Raw genomic sequence first — 21,983 nt, 5'->3', positions numbered from 1 at the left:
CCTTTTAACTTCTCCTCTAACAAACACAGTTAAACACAACGAATCAACGTGGCTTACTTGGATCTTCCCCTTCCAGGAAACGATTTTCTCTCAAAAATCGGTGAGGGTTCTGTAGACGTGCTAGATTCTGGTCCATGGTACAGGAAGTCTGAAAGCAGAAAACGTAACGATTTCCCACGATCGATAGAAACAAACGCGGTATGGTTCGGCGAAATTTCTCCAACAACCGCCTGATTCCGTTCCAACGTTTGACGATGACAACAAACAAGCGTGAAATACTCGATTACATGTTTCGGTGCACTCTAATAAACGTATATAGACAGGCAACGGGAACGGATGTCCGGTGGTACTGCGGTGCATGGAAATATTAGGTAACTCTCCTCTCCTTTCGTTTCCCCTTTTTCTTTTCTTTTTCATTTTCGTGACCATGATCGAAAGGGACATCGAGGAACGAGAAGGGCGGCCCCCTCTTTTCAATTATAATCGAATAGAATTAGACAGAGACTAGAAAGGAAAAGAGAGATAGATAGATAGATAGAGAGAGAGACAGACAGAGATAGAGATAGAGATAGAGATAGAGAGAGAGAGAGAAAGAGAGAAAGAGAAAGAGGATGAAACAAGGCGTAAACCGAATAGAAGGATGAAAGATTGCATACTGTGGACACGCGAGTCGGCCGCAGACACCGAGTGGTGCGAATCGACGAGGTGATTGGAAGACTCGGTTCGGCTGCTGGTCCCGACTTCCGTGTCGCTGTCCGAGCCCAGGGTGTCGTATTCCTCCGACTCGGACTTGCCCTGACTGACCTTGTGCGTTTTGTGCAACGGCGCAGAGGACGAACGGCCTCCGCGCACCTTAGTGTACCGGTTGCAATCCGACTGCAATCAGACGGAATTGGTTCGATGAATTGGCACATTCGCACGAGGAAACGAGGAGGCGCGCTACACCGATCTCTCTCGAATCTTTCGAATCGATTTGTCCGTCGCGGATCGTTGTTCAGCGACGTCCGTGCTAGCGGTTAACCTACAGATTTTAGATCAGAGCTATCGATTCCGACGTACCGTTGGTGGAAGATGTACGGTAGAAACCTGTTTATACGAATCTGTCGGGAAACAAGAAGCCTATATAATTGGAGTTAAAACGCAACAGGAGTTGGCTGACTCTCCTCAGTGTCCGTGAGTGAGTTTCTTTCAAGTGGATTTCACCGCAAGGGGAGTTTGTTTAATCAGACGCTAATTATAATTTCGCTCGCACAAATGGTATTCGTATAAACGGAGTTTTCTATTGTACAGTGAGATTATAAAATCGGTCAAGTGTTATTAAAGTATTTTGAGAATCGAAATAATAATGCGAGATACAGTATGTATATAAAGAGAGAAGGAATTCGGGACTTCGTTCAGAACTGTACGAAGTGAATTCAGAATTCTTTCTTTCTTTCTTTCTTTGCAACAAATTTCAGAGTATTTTAAAAAGTCGTATATATAGTATACATAATTTGGAAAGAAGAGTTTAGAAATACGCGACTTGCTACTTTTCACACGATGTAGATACATGTGTGTACATTATGTATTCTAAAAGAATCTGATATATCAATTCACAAATAACTTTTACAATTTAGGATTTAAGACGTTTCTATAAGATACGTACTGCTCTCAATTCTCTTGTATTAATCGCACATTAATATTTTAATTTACGACCTCACTACGTACGTACGGTCTTCCATCAAGTACAAGTACACATTGTATGTCTGAATGAATCGTCATATATTTCTATTACGCCTTGCAATGAGTACTTTTTGGAAATTGATCGGTTTGAGATCTTTTAATCTTCACAATCCACGCTACTGTCCTTTTTTTTTTTATTTTTCTATGATTGTATTTGGTCTCGGCGCTACAATCAAAATATGCCAGAACGCTTTGACACAATGTATGCTTTCTTATTCTACAGCTATACGAGCTAGTAATGACAAGAGTTTGCGAGAGATGTGTAGAATGGCGAATATAATACATGTAAGAAAAGTATCGTTTGCATCGGTGTTGCGGTTCCTCGATGGACTGATCAGGACAGATGCGAAACGAAGCAAGGTGGGACCAGCAGTCACAATGATCGATTCTCTATGATGCACATCTGTTCTACTCGATCCACGCGCATTCGTTCTACAAACACGTTCTTTTGCTGACAAATTATTTCGCCGCGGTCTGCGTCGACGTTTACGAATATGTATTTGACGGATCGTCTTCGAGCTCGTGATTGTCTCGCGGAAAAAAAAATCGTACAAACAAGTCTTCGTGCCAGACAATTTCTAAATAAATCCGATAGCCAAGACCGATGTGCACACGCGAAATGCAATTGGGACTGTGCTTTAGCTCTGGTAAAACATGCTGAAGCGAGAATCGTACACAGTTTCCCTTTTGCCGGTTCACAGAGAATTTTTGAACGGTGAACGCTTTATTTGGGAAATATACAGTGACATTAGCGGGACGGAAGCGAAGCTGTTTAGTGGAGAGCTGTTTCGACAAGAGATAAAAGTTCGTACGTGTTTGTCCCTTTTTACGATATATTCAACGAATTAAACGACAATTAAACGATATTTTGTTATCAACTTGTTTAAAGAGATAGACCGGATTGTTATTGAGGCAGATAATTTCTTTCATCGCGCGTTGCGTATCGCGTAGTTTGTTGTTACAGCACTTTAACGACGTCAATGCCATTTTTAAAAAACCAGACGTTGCAACGATACGAACTTCTATCTCAAGCAATTACACGTGGTAAACTCGAGGACAAATTCGAGGATGCATGCGGTGTGCGCAGTGTGTTTTCCCATTGGTTTGATGAACAGACACGAATGGCGAATAGTAGAAAGCGACGGTGAATGACAAAAGCAAATTGAACGTGGGACGATACCTCTCGTAATTGAAGAGTGTCGGCTGTGGACAGACGAGGATCGTGATAGACGAAGGTCTGAAGAGGCGCCGCGGAATTACATCGACTATCACCACCTGGCGGTACGCTCTCCTCTAGTTGGAAGGTCGCGTACGGATAAATGTCCTCCGAGTACTCTGCAACCATTTTTCAATATCTCTTTGTGATCCTTAAATTCCTTAAATTATCGTCTACCTTAAAGTAGTCAACTCCGTCATTGTTGCAATCATCTGTCCCATAGGTATGCTATGCGATCTTTGAATGCATGATTTTTCAAATGTAATCAAACATTTGAAAATGCCAGTTTATGTACCATGAAACTATAGAAGAGTAGCCGTCTTCCCTTTTTTTATTTGCGAGAAAGCTCCGTATAATTTGTATTATTTGTATTATACTGTGAATCAACTACTTTATCTTGCTGATTATATAGGAATATTCTAAAATACTTTATGGTAATAACAATTCAATAATGGCAATAATAATAACGAGACATTTGGATTATAAACCGCTAGCGAAGTAAAAAAAAAGAGGAGAATTACTTCTTCCGTAGATCTTAATCTTGGTAACGATACACACTACGCACAGTGAATTATGCGTTTTCTACGTTGGAAAATATGTTTCCAGATAGCAATACTATACGTTTAAGGATTATTCCAGATAATTTGCAAGAACCGAGACGAGCTGTCAAGGCTGTCTGACCGTGCGTTACAGGAATCTACTGAAAAACTATCTTTATTGCCAGTAAAATTCACACTTTGTATTCAACGACGAAAGAGTTAATCAGCTAATTAAACGAGCGGCACTAAACAAGCGTTTTCCCCCTCCAATTACCTGGAATTTTTTCCAAGGTAGCCATCTCGTGTATCGGCGAGCGAAGCGGTTTGCGCACGGTCGCGTAATATTGTTCACGCTGCTCCATGTTCTGCTTATTGTCTAAGGCAGCCGCAGTCTGGGCGTCGTGCAGGCTCGCAATCTCCCCTATAAATGGACCTACGGTCATTGTCATCAAAGCGTTACACGCACGCAGAGGTTCGTCGTCTCTGCGGCTAAGTCGCGGCTAATTCTTTTTACTAACGTTTCCGGAAACAATAAAACACAGCACCAGCGGCGGCAATGATCGCCAGCGAGCTCAGTATCAGCGGGACTATCAGTTTTAGATCCGAGTAGACGGACGTGTGTTGAGGAATGTAGTGATCGATCTCCACGGATGGCACCGTGCTGCTGGTGTGAGGTTGCAGAGTCGTTATCCTATACTCGGCGACCGAGAAACCAGCGTTGTTGTGCGCCCGTATTCGAATGTCGTACGTGCTCCCAGGTTGCAGCTCACTGAGCGTGTACGTCTTTTGTACCTGGACGACAAACGTCACCGCTATTTATTATCATACCAGAAGTCGATGCTATTGCAATACCTAGTCTGTCTTCCTAAACATTTTATCTGATCTAGATAAGGAAAGGTGAATTTATACTTACTGAGATATGTATAATTTTATGTGCTAGATTAGGTTAGCTGCGTAGTAGTAATACTTGTATGTGAATATCACATGTGTGGAAGTGTGTGTGTACGCGGCGTCTCGTAAACAGATGAACGTAAACAGTGTTCACTCGGTTGACAGTCGGGTATGGAAGAAAGACGCGTATAAGTGTGTATCGATGAATATCATTGAAATCGCTTATCAAATAAATATATAACTATTCTAATATGAATTCTAAGTGTAAATTTAGCGTTCCTATACCATTATTTCGGTTATTAAGATAATTCTCAACAGTACCTTACAAAACAATTATTACGTGCTAATTCTTTCATTCATGTTATATAGGTACGCGTCGAAAACTACAGATAAAAGTCGTAAAGACACGTGAAAAATGACGCTTTGAAATATATACGTATGAACTTAACAAGATGTATATACACAACTTCTTGTTCTATATTTTACGCACGTTTCTGCTATAGATTTTCGTTACATCGTCGTCTTGATCAACGATGAAAGAGTTAAATCGTATTATTGAGAAAAAAAGAATCGATTGCATACGGCTTTAATACCTCGATGCTATTCGACACCAGGGTCCAGATGTCATCTCCGTTCTTCCTATACTCGAGCTCGAAATACGTGATAGGACACCCTCCGTCGTTCCACATGCTCAGATGAAGAGTGATCCACGATACGTTCACCGTGATGAATTTATCACCGTTGCTAGGCGAGCTTTCCGGTTTCGATCCGTTCGTCGTGGCCTTTACAATCTCGCTTGGCGAACCCATACCGATCCGATTGTACGCTGTCAGATACATTTGATAATCGTTGCCGCACCATAGCCGTGACAGCACAAAACTGTTGATCTTGTGGGAGACTTTCACCTCCTCCCATTCGCCGGATTCTCGTTTATAGTGAAGGATGTAACCCCTGATTGAGGCGCCGCCATCGTCCCTGTTCTTCCACTGGACGTTGATCGAATTACTGGTCGCGCTGGTGGCGTGAAGCAACGGGGCTGCTGGAGGAACTGTGAAAGCATCGTAACCAAATTATTCTACGTGTTCCTGAATTTCCCTCGTTAGTTCGTGTCGCGATCTTAACCGAACTCGGGAGCAATTTTCATATTCAACGTGTGTGTGTGTGTGTGTGTTTTTTTCTTTCTTTCGTTGATGAAATACTTTGAGATTCGACAAATTCCAAGAAGAATTGTCTCGAATCGATCAGTCTACCTTGCACGGTTAAACGATGCGTGATCTGATCGGATCCGTGACGATTCTTCACGTAGCAAGTGTAATTTCCGCTGTCCTCCCGATGAAGGTCCATGATCTGCAACGAGCCTTCCGTCAGCAAGGACACCCTGCTGGACGATTTCACTATCTGGCCCCATTGTTTCCATGTCACAGATGGTTCAGGGTTGCCGACGCTTTGACATGGTAACGTCACGTTCTGTTTCCATGGAACGACCAATACTGTACCGAACGAGAATACCGCCGCTCGAACTGCAACACAACGAAATAATAAAAACTCAACTGGGATAACTTGGAAGACTAGAAATCCCACGGTACGACGTTATTATCAATTTCAACCCTGTAATACTTATCAAGGACATATTAACGTTATATCGGGGAAACTGTACTAAATACGTCAATCGTGAAAATAGATAAAAATAAAATTTGGAGTACGATCACTTCGCGCGAACTCAGATCTGCTACCGAATATAGTCTCGGTATTTCTACATCGTAAAATTATCGGAACGAGTTACAAAGTCGCTCGGAAATAACTAAAATAAAACGATATATCGCAGGATTAAGTTTAACAAAACTGACCTTCGTTAGAAAGCGAAACCGTAATCGGCTGAGTCTGTGGTCCTTCGCCCACCGAGGTCACCGCCGCGATACTAAACTCGTACTGGTTTTTCTTGTGCAAATTCTCCACCTGATAGCTAGTTTGATACGGAGGCAATGCCCGCTTGTACCATTTTCCCTCCGGGCCAACCCAGCGGATATGAACGTTGTACGACGTGATGTTCCCGTTGCTTCTGAGCGGCGGCTGCCAGGATACGATAATCGATGTCGCCGACCTGACGACCGCCTTCACGCCCGCTGGTACCTCCGGTAGATCCTCCTCGGTGACGCAATGCAAAGGTGAGGACGCGATACCGTCACCGGCTCTGGTCGAGGCTAACACTTGTACAGAATAATTCGTGTACTTCTCGAGGCTGTGAATCACTACGGTCAAGGCAGTGGTGATCTTCGTTTCCGTCTTAGGCGACTCGGTCAGGGCGTTCATGTTCTCCCATATGACCTTGTAGCCTTTCAGAATACCGTTCAGACTGGAGTCGGGTGGCGCGTCCCACGAGACCTGCAGTGATTGCGAGGACAGCGGCGTACACCGAATGTCTTGCGGCGGGCTGCTAGGCACTGAGGACATTTCAACGATGTCGCCAGTCAATTACGCTAACATGCTAGATTTGACATTAGAAATGCTAATGCTGTCAAAATGCTGTATTTCGGACTGCTCGTATTTATGGAAGGCACCTAGATGAATATCGATTTTTATTTAGAAGTACAACTAATATACGTAGGAATTATATCTGACGGTTCGACGATCAAATTCTGTGAAGATTCCACGAGTATGACGGAGCAACAAATGTATTATACGCATTAATCGTTCAATGTTTTATTAAAAAGTTGCGAGGGGAAAGTATATTTGGCGTTATTTTAATTGCATACTTTCTGTTCTAAGAATAATTAAATTCAATCCACTATCCGCAGTTTAAGATCGCTTGCCGAGCTTCCACAATCTCGTTACGCGCTTCAACTATTTTCAAACATTTGCGTTTATAATAAATCGGCGAAAGTAGCGGAGCGCGTTCTATTTTCCGTTAGTCTGCGAGCGACCAAAAACCAATATTTAACTTTCAACTTTTTTCAAACCGGAACAGAAACGACAAGCTCCACTCGGTTTCCGAAACTATTTTTAAATTCGTCCGAAAATTTTAACATCGAACAGCTTTGACGCGCAGAGTTGTTGGTTTTTCCCGAGAATATTCCTACGAAAGATGTCCATAAAAGACGCGAGTCGGCTACCAAAAGTTGTTGCCGTTGGCAAAGCCACTTCGGAGTTTAACCGGCGCCGCTTTCGCAACGCTCAGGATTAAAGAACTTATTTGCAAGCAGATCAGTTTCAGGCAAGCCGGATGCTGAATTTATTATTTATTCGAAACTCCACTGGATATATATAGATACGGCGGTTGGTATTCATAGTGGAATTCATGATAGGCTCGCTAGCTACCGGTATTATTTCGTTCATGAATTTTTGATCGTCGCCAAATAGTATTCGGTAAATCTCTTTCTTGTGAACTTCCTGTGTCTCTTTGGGGTTCGGTTTTGCAAAATTTGCAGGAAATCCGTTGGAAAATGCGAAATTCCGGGAGAAAAATGAACAAGGAAATTCATTCGTCTAAGGTATTTCTTACCGTCCTCGAGGGTTGTCGCAACCACATCCGGCGTCATGGGACCTTGGCCGAGCACGTTATACGCTTGCACCACCACGCTATATCGTGCAAACTTCTTCAAGTTTGTTAGCTGATATTGTCTGCCTGGCATCGATGTTCTTGCGAGTCCTAAGGCTACGCTCGCTGTAGAAATTCGCCTCTCTACGGTCCGAAACGTGTACTGGTCCGCTCCCAACCTTACATTTCCAAACATTAATTTTAGAAATATCCTGTACGCAATTAATTTATACGTACTAAATGTTGTAACGACTGTTACATTTCAGTACATTACGCGTATTCTACGGATCTTTGCACATTTGAATTTCCCATAAATGGATAAAAATTCGCAGTCTGATAATGAGATTACTACAAATAAAACATCATATCGATGCACGAGATAGCAGGACTTTTCTTTCTTCTTTCAGTATAATTTTGTGTAACTAAAGTCTCAACGTAGTATCTACGGCACGTGATAATTCTGATTTTATACGAGGTTTGATGTCCTGTATTGTTCTTTGAATATCGGATACACATAAAATAAAATTCGATCTCATTTTAAAAAGAGAATAAAGTCATCTAGAGCCAAATCTCGAGAGTAAGAACGAGTATTGTCTTTGAACATGTTACGCTAACTGATATTCCTGCAAATTATATTAAATATTCGGTTGTGTACATACGTATTGATTCATTCCATTTTTGTCCGTTCGTGTAATTCTTAAATATATCTGCCGTTATTCAACGATTTATTCCCGTTACGGTTTTACTACACCGCGTAACATAAATATGTATCGTCGAAAAAAAAAAAAGAAAAATATAAAAGAAATATACGCAGAGAAGGAGAGTGCGACAGAGAAAATTTGTATTTTGTGAAATTTCAATATATCCATAACTTTATTTATACAAATTTAGCGCGAAGGGAGACCGCTTTAACTGTTGGAACAACAAGTCGATGAACACTTGCATGGTGTCGGTAAACGACGCTCTGTGTTTAGTTGGCAGGTAGTATAACGCGTTTCGAAAATATTTCAACGTCAATGGTCCGTGGGCGAAATAAACGAGAAAACCGCGGCTGCTGGCTGCGGTTATTTATCACGAGGCACCCTGGCAAAGTATAGAATGTCAACGTTATCCGAGAAACACGCGCTCGAGCGCAATACGGTATGCCGGGGGGATCGCGACCTAACGGAACGTATTCGAGAGGTATCGTAAGGTGAATGCGTGGTCGTTAAAGGTTGCTACGTTCTCCCTAACGGATCGTTACCTATGTTCCTTGTAGCCAACGTGGTAACCGAGTATCTCTCCGTTCCATAAATCATGATCAGGTGGGTCCCAGGTGACGTTAAACTCGGTCGAGCTGACAGGATCCACCTTGAGATTTCTTGGCGGACCACCTGGTTTCTCCCCTTCGGTCGTCGTTTCCAAAATCTGAAAAAAAGAGAAGACCACGCACCTTCGTGCAGTAGTCTCTCCCGACGTGAAATTTCATTTTTACGTTTCGTTCTCGCGACGCGTTGGTTTCTCCACGACTTTATCCACCTGCGTTCGCGATAAGGAATCCACGTTGCAGAATTTTAATCACGCTAGCAACGGTTACGAGAACACGGAATGAAATTCACTGAGAGAGAAAATTGCAGTTCGACGTGTTACTCAGAGACTACAGAATAGGGATCGATCCTGAGTGTAAATCGACTTCTGAATGAAAGTTTCTCTCGAGTTACAGAAGGATACGCGGGTCGTACGGAAAGTTGGTAGCGTAAAGCGCAATCGATGTTGCATATTAAACTTCGATATACTCACGTCACTCGCCTGACTACGACCCAATTCGTTCTCCGCGTATATTCGAAACTGATAGGAGACCGCCGGACGCAGACCGTTCACGTGAGCGTGAACCTGGGTGCCTGGCACTGTCATGTGAAACGTGTGATCGTGCCACACTTCTGGAAAATAAATTGCGTGGGCTAGAAAGGAGAAGATCGAAGCACCTGTTGATCGGCTGTTGCAATTCTATTTCATTGTTTCTTGTGTCTCTAACGCCGTCGTGTGGTAAGAGGTTCTCCCATCTTCTAACTGTATTTCTCAAGAATCGCGTATTGAAACCAATTTAATTACCAGTATCGGTTTTGTACTCGATGATGTACTGGGTGATGGGACTGTTGCCGTCTTGACTGGTGGTCCAACTGATGTTGATGTAACGACTTCCCTTCTCGATCACGTGAAGATTCCTCGGGAAATCGGGCGGCTCTTTGCATTTGCAAAACAAAATTTTTCCCGTTAAAGCTACGTTTCGACGTAACCAATGGTAATACCTATAGATATATGGTTTGTTACGTGACGCTAACCATCCGACCGAAACATTATTTCATTTTTCGATCCGGCCACACGCGGTTATCTCGTCTATCGCTGTATGGGTCGGCGCTTGTGCGAAAATGCATTAAATTAAATGCGACGAGTCGCGGAACTCGACTGTATGCATTACGATAATTACGCGAAGCGTGACAACGCTATATGCAAATATCAAGAAACCCGGAAACATTATTGAAATTGTTTCGTCGTGTATCGAGTCGACGTATTACGCCGATAACGTCATTACCGTGCATCATCGTGCACGTGAAAAACAGCCTTCAAATCTACCTTTGCCTCGGCAATTTTCTCCTTTTGTTTCCTTTGCGCTCTCGGTCTTCCTATGATTTACTCCGAGTTATTACGCGGACATTGCGGACGTCGTTAATAACTCTCCTTTGAACGAGAGATCATGACGATTGTTTCCCCGTTTGCGGTCTCATCTTCCAGTGAAATATGATTTCCGGCAAGCGTACCTACCTTGTATGTACAGATGAATTGTCATTTCGTCGCGACCATAAGCGTTCGAGGCTATGCAGAAGTATCTCGCGCTGTCTTCTCGACTCGTGCTTATAAACTCGAGCGTGCTGACGCTGCCGTCGGTGGTGTTCTCCTCCTTCAGCGTATACCGATAGTCGGACAGTTTCTGTTCCAGGTGTGCGCCCATCTTCTTCCAGATTATTTTCAGTGGATGATCGCCCTTCGCTTCGCAACGCAACGACGCGCTCGAGCCCAGCCTCGCTGTTTGGTTACGGTGTTTCTCCACGAAGTGGGCAGGTACTGCGCGTGTTATTATCGAGAACAGTAATTTCGTTTCTTTGTTTCTTTCGTTTGAAGATTCTTTGTTTCGACACTACGACACGGAGAAACGACAGAGACGAAGATCTATTTGTTATACAGATCTACCGCGTGTCCAATGACGTATACGTATGTGTCATGGATTTTTCGAAGAAATTTTATTTGAACGAAGAATCTTCCATCATGGTATTATATATAAAATAAACAAGCGTATATCAAGTATGTATATCCTACTCGTATTGAACTAGAACGAAAAATACCTGAGATTTTTTACGAATATCTCTCTTTCTCTCTCTGACTCTCAATAACTGGTCTGACAAGATCCTGACCATGGTAAATTAACGAAACGCTACTTTACTCTGTTTTTAATTCTCAAGATATACACCTCTATCAACGAAGAAAGAAACGAAAAAGAAAAGATCATTATCCTAGAGAAACGAAAGATTCTGACGATTTCTCGTTATTAAAATAATGGCAGCTTACCGTTCACCGTCAGATGTACGACTTTGCTGAGGCCAGCGCCGATTCCGTTCACCGCCTCGCACAAATAAAAACCCTCGTGGTCTTCTTGCACTCGACCAAACACCAGAGAGCCGTTCGAGTGTATCCTCAGGTTCTGAGGGTGCTCGTGCGTGACGATGTCGCGATAATTGCCAGGTTTTTTGCCGCTAGCCCGCCGCCACGAAACCGCTGGCGGCGGAAATCCATCCGCGTGGCAATGGAGAACCAGTCGCGACATCCCTTCCGAGGCACGGACATCTTGGGGTTCCATCACCCAACGGGGTGGCACTGTTTCGCGGCATAACACACCGGTCGTTAGTTAGCCGTCCTTGGTATGCGGATTTCGCGCACCGTCGACGACCGTAGCATCTGAAATTTCATCGTTCCACCTCTTCCCTCGCCATTTTACTTGCAGATCTCGTCGACTTTTAATGGATCCCCGTTGGCTGACAACCGCGTTCTCTCTTTTCTCTCGTTTTTTGCAGCAATTATCGCGGTCCGGCTTGTTAGTTCGTTGCGTTTCGCGGGACGACAGAACGCTTGGTTATCGCGAACGGAAACCGCGCGTCTTGAATTCGTCCATCACTCGCAAACGAGGGACACGAGAAAAAGAGAAATTTTTTTCATAGATGAATCTCGTTCGTTCGTTCGTTCGATCTGTTCCCTCCGTTTTTGTCTTGTTGAAGTAAGGCAGAAAGGGAGAGAGGAATATTTCAGATGCCACTGCGTTCGTATCTAAGCTTATTGCGCCGAGGCGAGAGCGAAATTCTCGAATTGGCCTACTACAATTTCCTACTTCAGCGCAAAGTGAAACAAAAGACGTAGTTTGAAGGGTGCGCGCGCGGTCCACCGAGGGAAGGAAAATACACTCGTTGCAGCTCCTGGTATTTTTTTCGATCGTGCAAAATCCCGCGTCACACATTCTTCGTTATGACGTACGTCTCTTCCCTCTGTCGACCGCTATAGTAATACAGGCAAACACAGGAACATATAGAGAGGAGTTCAGAAAGGTATACACACGATTTTATCAAAAAAAAAAAAAAAAAAAAAAAAAAAGAAAAAGAGTGACAAACGAGGTGAGAAAGTGCGCGTTGGATAAAACGAACAAGTGCGATAGTCGACAATTTTTCTGGTGACTCGTGACAGAACAGATCTATAAATGTAGGTGAACATTGTTAAACATCGTTAAGGGGCCACAACAAGATAGAGAACAATGCATAAGTCAGTGCTGTGCGGACATTTTGACTTAGGAACAATGCGGTGATTGTGCATTTGCGTACATAAACGTGAGGGGTCGAGGCATTTTGTGTTTTCATCAAATATCGATGATAGCCAATTATTTTCGATGACCGAGTCTCACCGTAGACACAGTGATACCGTGGTGAATAATTCCTCGCTCTGTACAACGTACTGTTCTATGTCTGCATCGTTTCGTTCCCTTAAGAACGTACGAATATACGAACGTTCCTGCATCCATAATTGTAGCCGATCTTTCGAGACGTGTTATAGCTGCTCGAGTCAATTATTCGCCATGTAACACATTGAATCGGTGAAATTGATACATACGTGGATATCGATTAAGTGACCTCGGGCTAACGATTCGGAAGTAGTTTCCGAGAAAACAATAAGGCTGGATCGTATATTAGGAATTGGTGCCAAGTGTTCCACGAGTGAACTATATAACCAAGGAGCAAACGGGAAGTGAAAGAAACGGAATCAAAAAAGGGAAAAAAGAGAAAAAAAAGACGATAGGAAAAGGTAAAAATAGAGCAGAACGTGTTGGTGCATATATGCGTGTGCTGATCAAGTGAACGAGTCGAGAGACGGCGTTCTAAACTTATATTTCGAGGCGGCTGCTGATACTTGTACAAATTCAAGATGAAGTGGTGCTACGCCGAAGCCGAGTTTCGCAAAAGTGGCTAGTGCCCTTTCATGCAGAATCCCTTTCCTTCGGAGAATACCGCGATCGCTATTTCCGTATCGTTGAACTCCAAGTTTCGATACACGTTACGGTCCATTACGTTACATATTTCTTTGCTACTCGAATTCATCTCACGAATTGTCCTTTTTTTGCTTATCAGTTCATTGTTCGATGTTCTTGACAATTTACTTTACGAAGAGACACGATATTTTGTTAAACAAAAAATCACGCAAGTCTACACACCTACAACCATCGAATGTTACGTATCCAATTTATCAAAAGGAACCACATTGAATCGTTTGCATAACAAGAAAATAACTGAATTCGTCTGGAAAATTTAATTTCAGAAAATGTTAGAAATATATAAAATATTTCAAATAATGCATTCGTTATAATATTTGGAGAGCGAAGAGTCTCTGTACATCTTCCAGTTCTTTAATCGTAGTTGCACAAACACCAATTACGGATATACATATATCAACAACAAGTGTATGTAGACTTTCATGATTTTTTATATCTTTTCGCTTCTTCTTCTTCTTCGTTGAAATACTTGAAATTTAAGAAATATACGTAGATTTTTGCCATTGATCGTACATTATATCCGGATCGCGGTATCTCGTCGAGCTCGAAGATCGGGAGAGGTGCGATTTCAGAGATGGTGCGCCTGTGAGATAGACAACTAGATAAAGTACGATGTGACCGTAGGTGATAACGCTATCATATTGTGCGGTGCTCAAGTGCGTTGGTGCATCGCGTTGCTGGCTGGGCGATTGCTGCTGCTGCGGCGGCTGCTGCTGCTGCTGCTGCGTTTCATTTTACGATTGTCCCCGGATATCCGATCTATAGTTTTTTTGATCCCGCTCAACGTGACTATTATCGAAACGTGTCATTTCGAGACAAAAGTTCAATCACAAGCGTGTCGTCTCTATCTTCCCCACCCACCACCCACCCCACCCAGTATGCAGCAACTGTGCGTCCTCGTTCGTTATCGTATCTGCACATCCTATGAAATAGTGGAGTGACAATGTACCATGTATTAATAGAAAAAATATCAGTATTTTTCATTCTAAACGACGTACATCCAAACATCGGTTCCTTTTCAAGCTAACGATGGATTTATCAGCGTTAAAGAAAAATAACCAAGAGTTAAATATTCTAGCGAACGAAGTAATCCGCAACCCTAGCTGATTCGTTCCCACACTGCCTCGAATTCACGCGGTTGCGATGGCTGCGGCGGCTGCTGCGGCTGCATTTACACGTGATTACACAATACCAATGGTAACAGTAATAATATAAAACATATATATGTACAGGCTGGCTCTCGGGAACGTTTAATTGCCTTTTGTGTCTGGTAAAAGATACGGGACAATGCTTGGCAAACGGGCACGCGATTTCTTCGCGAGAGTGAACGAGACGTGAGAATAATCTTACAGAGATGAAAATGTAACTGCGTCTACTTCTGTAACGTAAAAGACATAACCTTCGAAGGTAACATGGATAAAATTCGATAATTCATGACATACAGACGGTTCGGTATTAAACGATTTAACTACATCGCATGTATCACCGACGATGCTGTGTTAATAATATATCTTCATGAATATTCAATATAAGTGTAAAATACTTGAGCACTTAAGTGTCTCTATTCCAGACAGCACGGTGATATCTTTTAGTGACGTTTTAACGGTGTCTCGTAAAGTTCTATAAACATCTTGAATAGCAGAACATCTCGCAGAAGTTAGATTTGCTGCTCTATGGAACATTTATCGAATTGTCGTAAAGAGGAAACTTTTTTCTCTTGTTAATTTGTTAATTATCTTACTGAGGAGAGCAATATCCAGGTTAGGCCATAAAATCTTCAAAATTTAACGTTGTCGTATTAAAAACGTTGCGTGCTATCTGGAAGCTTGCATATACATTGATTCAACACGTTTCTTCCCGTATAATCACTTATCAATTATTCGTCCAATTATTTCACGATCGGATCTGAAACAAACAACAGTTCAAACCACTCAAAAGAAAAAAAAGAAACGAAATAAAAAGAGAAAAAGAACAATTTTTACTCTGTCATTTCACATAACGCAGAATCTCGGAGAAGGCCATCGAACGTTCCATCATCGAAGAAACCAGCCGGTGCACAGTAAAGATATCGACAAGATATAGAGAATAATAATAAGTGGTGCGCTGCCAGGTGCAAGAAAAAACGAACAGAAAGGTGAGTGAACGGTATTGAAGAATAGAGACAATGTGCTATATAGGGACGAGCTTTGGTTCGTCCGCTGGCTCGGCTATTTCTCGGTCTACTTTACCACGAACGATCAACTCGGCCGTCCAGAGGACCTCGGCCACCGAATTGCGCGCCAGGCAAGTATAGTTGCCGGAGTGCGCGGCGTTCACGCGCTCGATAACTATGGTACTGGAATGGGCATCAATGTTGGTTACGCGTAGCCCAGCGGGTGTCTGCGTGTGTCTGGGACCGGTTATCCCGGTGTTCCCGAAGCCAGCTGGACTGGGCCCGGCGATCGGCTCGCCGTCCTTGGACCAGGCGATCGTGAACGGAGGATCGCCCTTCTCGACCATGCAAGTTACCTGAGCACGCACGCCCTCCGAGAGGTCCTTGTTAAAGCTAAAGGGAGCTATCGTAGGTGGAACTGCACAAAGAAAAAAGAGAAAAAAGAGATTCAAGTGACGTGAGAGTATGGTAACAGAGTGGTACGGTATATCGATGATGTGTAGAGATAGTATACGCGTGCTTCCAACCTATATACGATCGGTCATTTCTCTCGGTTTTGCGTCCAGAGTTCCAGGGATGTTTGCTTTCCGTTGACACGCCTCCTCCGTTGAATGATCGATGCGCATGTAGTTGCTTCGAAAATGTTTAGCATACGTGGTTCGAACTGTTCAACGCTCGAGATATATCACGATTGATGATGGAGATCGTGGCGTAACTACAGGGAGGGGTCGCGATCTCGCTTTGGCAAGTTGGAATTGTTTTTTCGATGGATTTTTCGCGAGTCGTTTGCATCATCAAAGTTGTTCCGGGAATCGATCATGGTCGAAAGTTTGGAAAGCTCGATCGGATCTTTCTGTTTCGGGAACGTCAGCCGTTCCTTGTTAGTCGCGTCTCAACGCTCGGATAATCCTTACGTACGTTCTGCAACTAGATCCATCTTTACGTTCCAACAAAATCTCATCTCTAATAACGTGAAATCAGAGTACAATACGCTGATGAGATCCCTGTCTCGCTATCGAAATTCGTCCGTTCGTAATCTGGTGCAGAACGTTGGTGCGCAAACATCAGATGTTCAAAGATAGAGGGACAGGATTTCACGTGCTTCGTTCTGCGCATCAGCCTCTCCAGCAGTACAATTTAATGTCCTTTGAAGGATTATAGTATATCTATGCGTCTCTTTCACGTCCATTAGTCTACCGAAGCCAACGAATCTATCGTTAGGACTTGCTGTTCCCATTACGCTACCCGTAATGGATGCCGGTCCAACGTAATACGATAACATCAACGCTGCTTATCAACTCAGCTGCGCGTCATTACGGCGTACGCCATTATACGTATAGGATCGTATTAACATTGACGAAGTCACAGGGGGCGTTTCGACGCGGTTATAGCACGAATCAATAGCGGTTCGTTAATGAAATCAACCGCCTATTTATGTTAGTTGAGGTTATTAAAAGGGTTCGGATTATCGAGACACATCCTGTGATTTCGTCGGATATCCTATCTCCTAATCGAAATGACGCCCAATAATTTTTGCTTTGGAAATTCTCTTATCGTATTATTAAATATAAATCATATAAAAGGATTAAATTCTACGGATATTTTAACGATAACTCTCGTTTAATAACGTCGCTCAAAACGACTTGTCTCGCTTATTACTCCATTTGCTGTGTCTTCCAAGTTGAAATTCGCATTTTCCTCGAATTAGTCGCTAGAGACCAACAACGAGTTTACTTTCTGCGCGGGAAGTCACGCTTAAATATAAGTCATTCATTGTCAAAAGCAACTCATCAATCCCATATCTTCAAAATTTCTTAATTTCTGTATAATTAAATTGTGCACAATATCAGATTAGAGATCAATCCATCGGAAATTAAACAATCAACGTCGCTGAATTGATCACTTTGATTTCCATGTAGCTTATACGTACCTCTCAGAATCCTTTTTACACCCAACTGTAAATCACTCGTCTTACCACGCTAACCAACCAAGTTCTTGTATCGAATTACCTTGTCATGCTACTTTATAGTATTAAAACACATAGTCGGTATCTGTACCTCGGTTAATATCCAACGATATTACCACAATTCTCTATCCGTTTTCTAGGAAAAGTTTTTCTGTACTTTGGTTCTAGAGTCAGTGGAGGATTGGGATGCAACATTGTAAAACGAAATCGTCGTCGTTTCCCGAATATTTAGTCGACTGTGGACATGACTCTTCAACCAACGGTACGAGAAGCCGCCTTCTCGTCGCGGCAGCGAAACTGGAACGTAATGCCGCGAAACGACAATAATAACTCGCCTCGTTGGCCCCGGCGGGAGAGATACACCCGCGGAGCACGGGATATTCAGTGCCCTAGAGGTATTAGAACAGAACGTGGTAGTTGTTTGAGAATAATTGAGAAACCGTAGCCGGGGTTGGCGGCGGATAGCGCAACGTTACACGAGTAATGCCCAAAGAGTTGCCACTGACCTGTGCTACGCAGCTGTACGAGATGTACACTGAACTACGTTCTCTATGTCTGACTCTGTGTGTCTCTTTGTATATGGTATACGTACATAAATATCAACCGAGTTACATGCAGCGCGACAGTTCGATAAACGAACAAACAAAACGAAGTTATACATGTTTGACGATAAACACAGCCGACGATTGCGTCGGAGCGAAAAAGATCGACGATTTTGTGACGGATCTTGCGCACCCTAATAGTTTAACGAAAAAAGTGAAATAATTCGACTGGATTTTGCTTTTTTCGAAAAGCAGTTCAGACGTCGTGGGTGTAAACTGCATTTCGTTTTTCCAATGTCCCATTAGAGCTCGCGATATCAAAAACGTTTCTTGGTAAAGAAGGATTACATAGAAACTAAAGGAGCCGTATGTAATGTTAAATAGATACGAATTAAACGTAATATCGACTACGTTGGAACGATATGATCCATCATACGACGATCGCGGAACCAGACAGCCAGACTCTTAACACATCACTCACCAGGAAAGTAAAAGTAGAAGAAAATCGGGCGATCATTCACCGTGAGTGACAGTCGGTACATGCATGCACGAGCGTGCAGCGCACAGAGATACGAAGCGACACGCGTAACCACGCATGCCGTTTCGGCTCGACGCTCGTCGCGATGGCACGGCGCGTTAAAATCACCCTTAGGCCGTTCGTTTCGTAACGTCGGCCAACAGTTTCGTTCGTTCCGCTTGCACTGATTTGTTCGTCTAGGGAGAATTCTAAGGATGAGGATGACGGTAGAGGGTTCTTTTTTTTTTATTGTCGAACACCACCATCATCGTCGTCTGTCGACGACGAAAACGAGAAAAAGCTGTGGCTGCGGCCGCGAGCGAGAGGAAACTCGCTAGCTCGCGTGTGTTACGCAAACGAGCATGGAAAGAGCAACGAAGGGAGAGGAGGAGATAAAAAAAAAGAGACAGAATCCTCGCCCGAGGATGAAGAGTGGCAACGATTGATCTTGCTTTACATCGGGAGTTTCCAACTGGTCGAGAGGTTCCGCTGTCGAGTGCCGCGTGACGATTAATATCGACGAGATGCGAGGGTACACTTTTTCCTTCGTTTTCCCTGGCCGTTTCACGGCCATTCCGCGTCTCTCGTCGACGGCAATTGCGGAATTTATCCCGGTAAGGGTGAAAAGAGAAACGAGAGGAAGGGAGAGAGAGAGAGAGAGAGGGAGAGAGAAGATCGCGTACGGCGCGGCAGTCGGATGGTAGAACAGAAACGAAGGAAAATAGAGCGTGAAATCATACGTCGGCGTGTTCGTTGGCTGTTTTAAATGGGAGACAGGCTGTGAACCGAACGAAAATTTCCTAACCGAGTTGTCGGAATTGGGGGGTTGGAAATAAAAGACGATCGTGGCTGAAATTGGTGACCGTAGAGAGAAAAAAAGGGACAGATTCGTAGAGTGAGTGAGAGGGGAGTTGGTGGAGTGAATGGGTTCGCGCGGCTGCTGAAAAGTTGTCGGCTGACGAGCGGAAAACGCTTCGCCGCGTTTCGCGTGCCGCGTCACCCGTGAACTTTTCAATCGCCGATGATTATACGTGTTTGCGATGCCTTTCTCATGATCACGGTGACGAAATTTCCAAATGTTTCCGACATCTAGTACCTTAAATATAAATATCGTGACGTTATTTACTCCAACGATCGATTTTTATTAATCATGTAAGAGAAAGAAAGATGCCAATCGCGTGATCACTCGTCAGCATCGACGTACACGGCGTTCGGAAGTACTTCAAATACCTACAGGTTTCGCGTGATTACTAAATGAGGAAAAATCGTCGGGTCGAGAGAATTTATTTCCGAGTGGGGGATGAAAAACCGTGCCCGTTCCTGCGTACCATGGACCAATAGCGATGCCGTGCGAGACGTTTCGGCGGCATCGTTGCTCGCAACGCACGTATAGTTGCCATTATGCGCCGTGGTTGCGCTCTGTATCATCAACGTAAGATCGTATTCGCCGATATGATGGGTAGTCGTCTCCGTGGAATTCAACGGTCTGCCGTCCTTCAGCCAGGTGATCTTCAACGGTGAGTCGCCCTCGCTGACCACGCAGACCACGTGCACCCGCGCGCCTTCTTGTATATTGGCAGGAAAGCTAAACGGATCGATTTTAGGCGGTACTGAAAATTACAGGAGATCACGACACATTTTTACTTCATCACGGCCCGCAACGAACAATCTGCGCTCCTATGTCCGTCGAGTTTCGTCGCGAACATAGTCTCTATCGGTTCGAGGGACCGGAAGAAAATAATTTTTCCCTCTATCCTTCTTTTTGTTCTTTTTCGTAAAATGATCGAGAGATCGTAAACGCGGAAGACGCGATTGAAAGAAGACAAAAGGCGTACGCATCGGTCGTTATCGTTCGACGCCTCATCGACGCGTAGTTTCAATCGCTCTATAGTCTCTTTCTTTTTTGGTATTCCCGAAGCACCGACCAATTCGATTCGACCCGTGCAACGTTTTCAATGCATTCCTGCCTCTCTTATGAAACGATCGTACCTTTTGTCGCGTCAACGTTATCCTCTCGACGCTCGAGTCGAACGACATAGTTGTAACATAAGGCTGATTATACATGTACGTATCTACTGGCAGTTTCATAATCTCTGGATATTCGATTTTTCTCTTTTTCCTAGAAAGATTCACGACACGTTTTTTTGCTTCTGTCCTACCTGTGAAAACGGCTCAGCGCGATCGCTGCGGAAAAATCGTCGATCTGAAACCGTTATTAATCCAAAAAGAGTTTCACATTTTTATCGATTCGGCGCTACAACTGGATATCAACAAATCGATTAAACAATTGTATAATTCGCATCGATACTTTGTTTACCTTTTGCTTCAATTGGAACAACAGCGGACGTCATTGACAGGTAATGAGTCGAGAGTTGATCAGATATCGAATTCTATATGGTTACGTTATAATACACGGTGTATTTTGATCCCGAACGAAAAAATTATATTCCAATTAGGAAACACGAGTACATTATCATCCGCGATGGAAGAAAATCGAGTCGGATAGAATTTCCCCCGAGTATATGATTTCAATTTAGGAATATCGACGGAATCCTTCAATTTTATCTATCAACAACGAATCTCAAAGGAAAAATGAAGAAAGGAAGAAAAGAAGAAGAAAAGAAGAATTATTATAACGTTCGAACCTCGTTTCGAGAAACGAAACGAAACGTCTCAAGTTTCTCAAAGTTTGAATCACAAGTAGCGAGCAATGCACGCCTCGACGAGTGACTTTTCCCCGTAAAGACTCGACGTCGCGTCGTTGCGTTCCACGGAGGTTGTCTCGCGATTACAAGAACGGTCGTCTGGAATCAAGTTTCTCCGTGCTAAAATTCTGACAGAGCGTGCATCAACTCTGGTGACGAAAGATATATCGTTGACAAACGTAACGCTGTTATTTCAATTCGAGCAAATTCATAGAATTACGACAGGAACGACAAAGACGATTAAAAAGCAGACAGAGAAGAAATTTTACCTTTCACTTCGATGTGAACCGTCTGGGAATCGGAGCGGCCTTGTTTGTTCTTCGCCGTGCACGTGTATGCGCCGTGATCGGTGCTTCTGTCGACGTGATGCAGTACCAGAGTTCCATTTGGGAACACTTCCTGACGTCGACTCGTCGGTAGCACTTTCCCGTCTGTGGGTAGCAAGGAAACGTTATCTCAGTTCGACGGTCCAATTTTTAAGCAAATTCAAGACAATTCTTTGTCTTATCCGGAAATTAATGGAAATAGTCCGAGAAAGTTGAGAGAAAGATACTTTGTTGACATTGTGATTCTTT

At 43.4% G+C, this 21,983-nt stretch overlaps 1 protein-coding gene across 11 annotated transcripts in view; it reads right to left on the bottom strand.

Moving 5' to 3' along the window:
* LOC117155789 (cell adhesion molecule Dscam2) overlaps nucleotides 1-21,983 on the bottom strand; it is a 175,238-nt gene that overhangs the window by 2,109 nt on the left and 151,146 nt on the right. For 6 of the 11 annotated variants that reach the window (XM_076619524.1, XM_076619522.1, XM_076619523.1 and 3 more), the window contains 16 exons: nucleotides 21,678-21,839; nucleotides 15,755-16,096; nucleotides 11,507-11,812; nucleotides 10,706-11,005; nucleotides 9,995-10,126; nucleotides 9,683-9,843; nucleotides 9,147-9,310; nucleotides 7,868-8,082; nucleotides 6,216-6,809; nucleotides 5,619-5,888; nucleotides 4,962-5,416; nucleotides 3,996-4,269; nucleotides 3,752-3,910; nucleotides 2,903-3,057; nucleotides 657-876; nucleotides 58-148 (listed from right to left, as the gene is read on the bottom strand). In XM_076619524.1, coding sequence (XP_076475639.1) covers nucleotides 58-148; nucleotides 657-876; nucleotides 2,903-3,057; nucleotides 3,752-3,910; nucleotides 3,996-4,269; nucleotides 4,962-5,416; nucleotides 5,619-5,888; nucleotides 6,216-6,809; nucleotides 7,868-8,082; nucleotides 9,147-9,310; nucleotides 9,683-9,843; nucleotides 9,995-10,126; nucleotides 10,706-11,005; nucleotides 11,507-11,812; nucleotides 15,755-16,096; nucleotides 21,678-21,839 — 4,000 coding nt within the window. Of the gene's footprint in view, nucleotides 1-57; nucleotides 149-656; nucleotides 877-2,902; nucleotides 3,058-3,751; nucleotides 3,911-3,995; nucleotides 4,270-4,961; nucleotides 5,417-5,618; nucleotides 5,889-6,215; nucleotides 6,810-7,867; nucleotides 8,083-9,146; nucleotides 9,311-9,682; nucleotides 9,844-9,994; nucleotides 10,127-10,705; nucleotides 11,006-11,506; nucleotides 11,813-15,754; nucleotides 16,097-20,031; nucleotides 20,314-21,677; nucleotides 21,840-21,983 lie in introns of all 11 variants that reach the window. The other 5 variants (XM_076619528.1, XM_076619529.1, XM_076619525.1 and 2 more) reach the window with 5 other exon arrangements.

The sequence above is a fragment of the Bombus vancouverensis genome, chromosome 6 (genome assembly GCF_051014615.1).
Source record: "Bombus vancouverensis nearcticus chromosome 6, iyBomVanc1_principal, whole genome shotgun sequence".
NCBI classification, from domain to species: Eukaryota; Metazoa; Arthropoda; class Insecta; order Hymenoptera; family Apidae; genus Bombus; species Bombus vancouverensis.
Note: the sequence above shows the minus strand (reverse complement) of the source record. Positions and strands in the feature narration are given on the sequence as shown.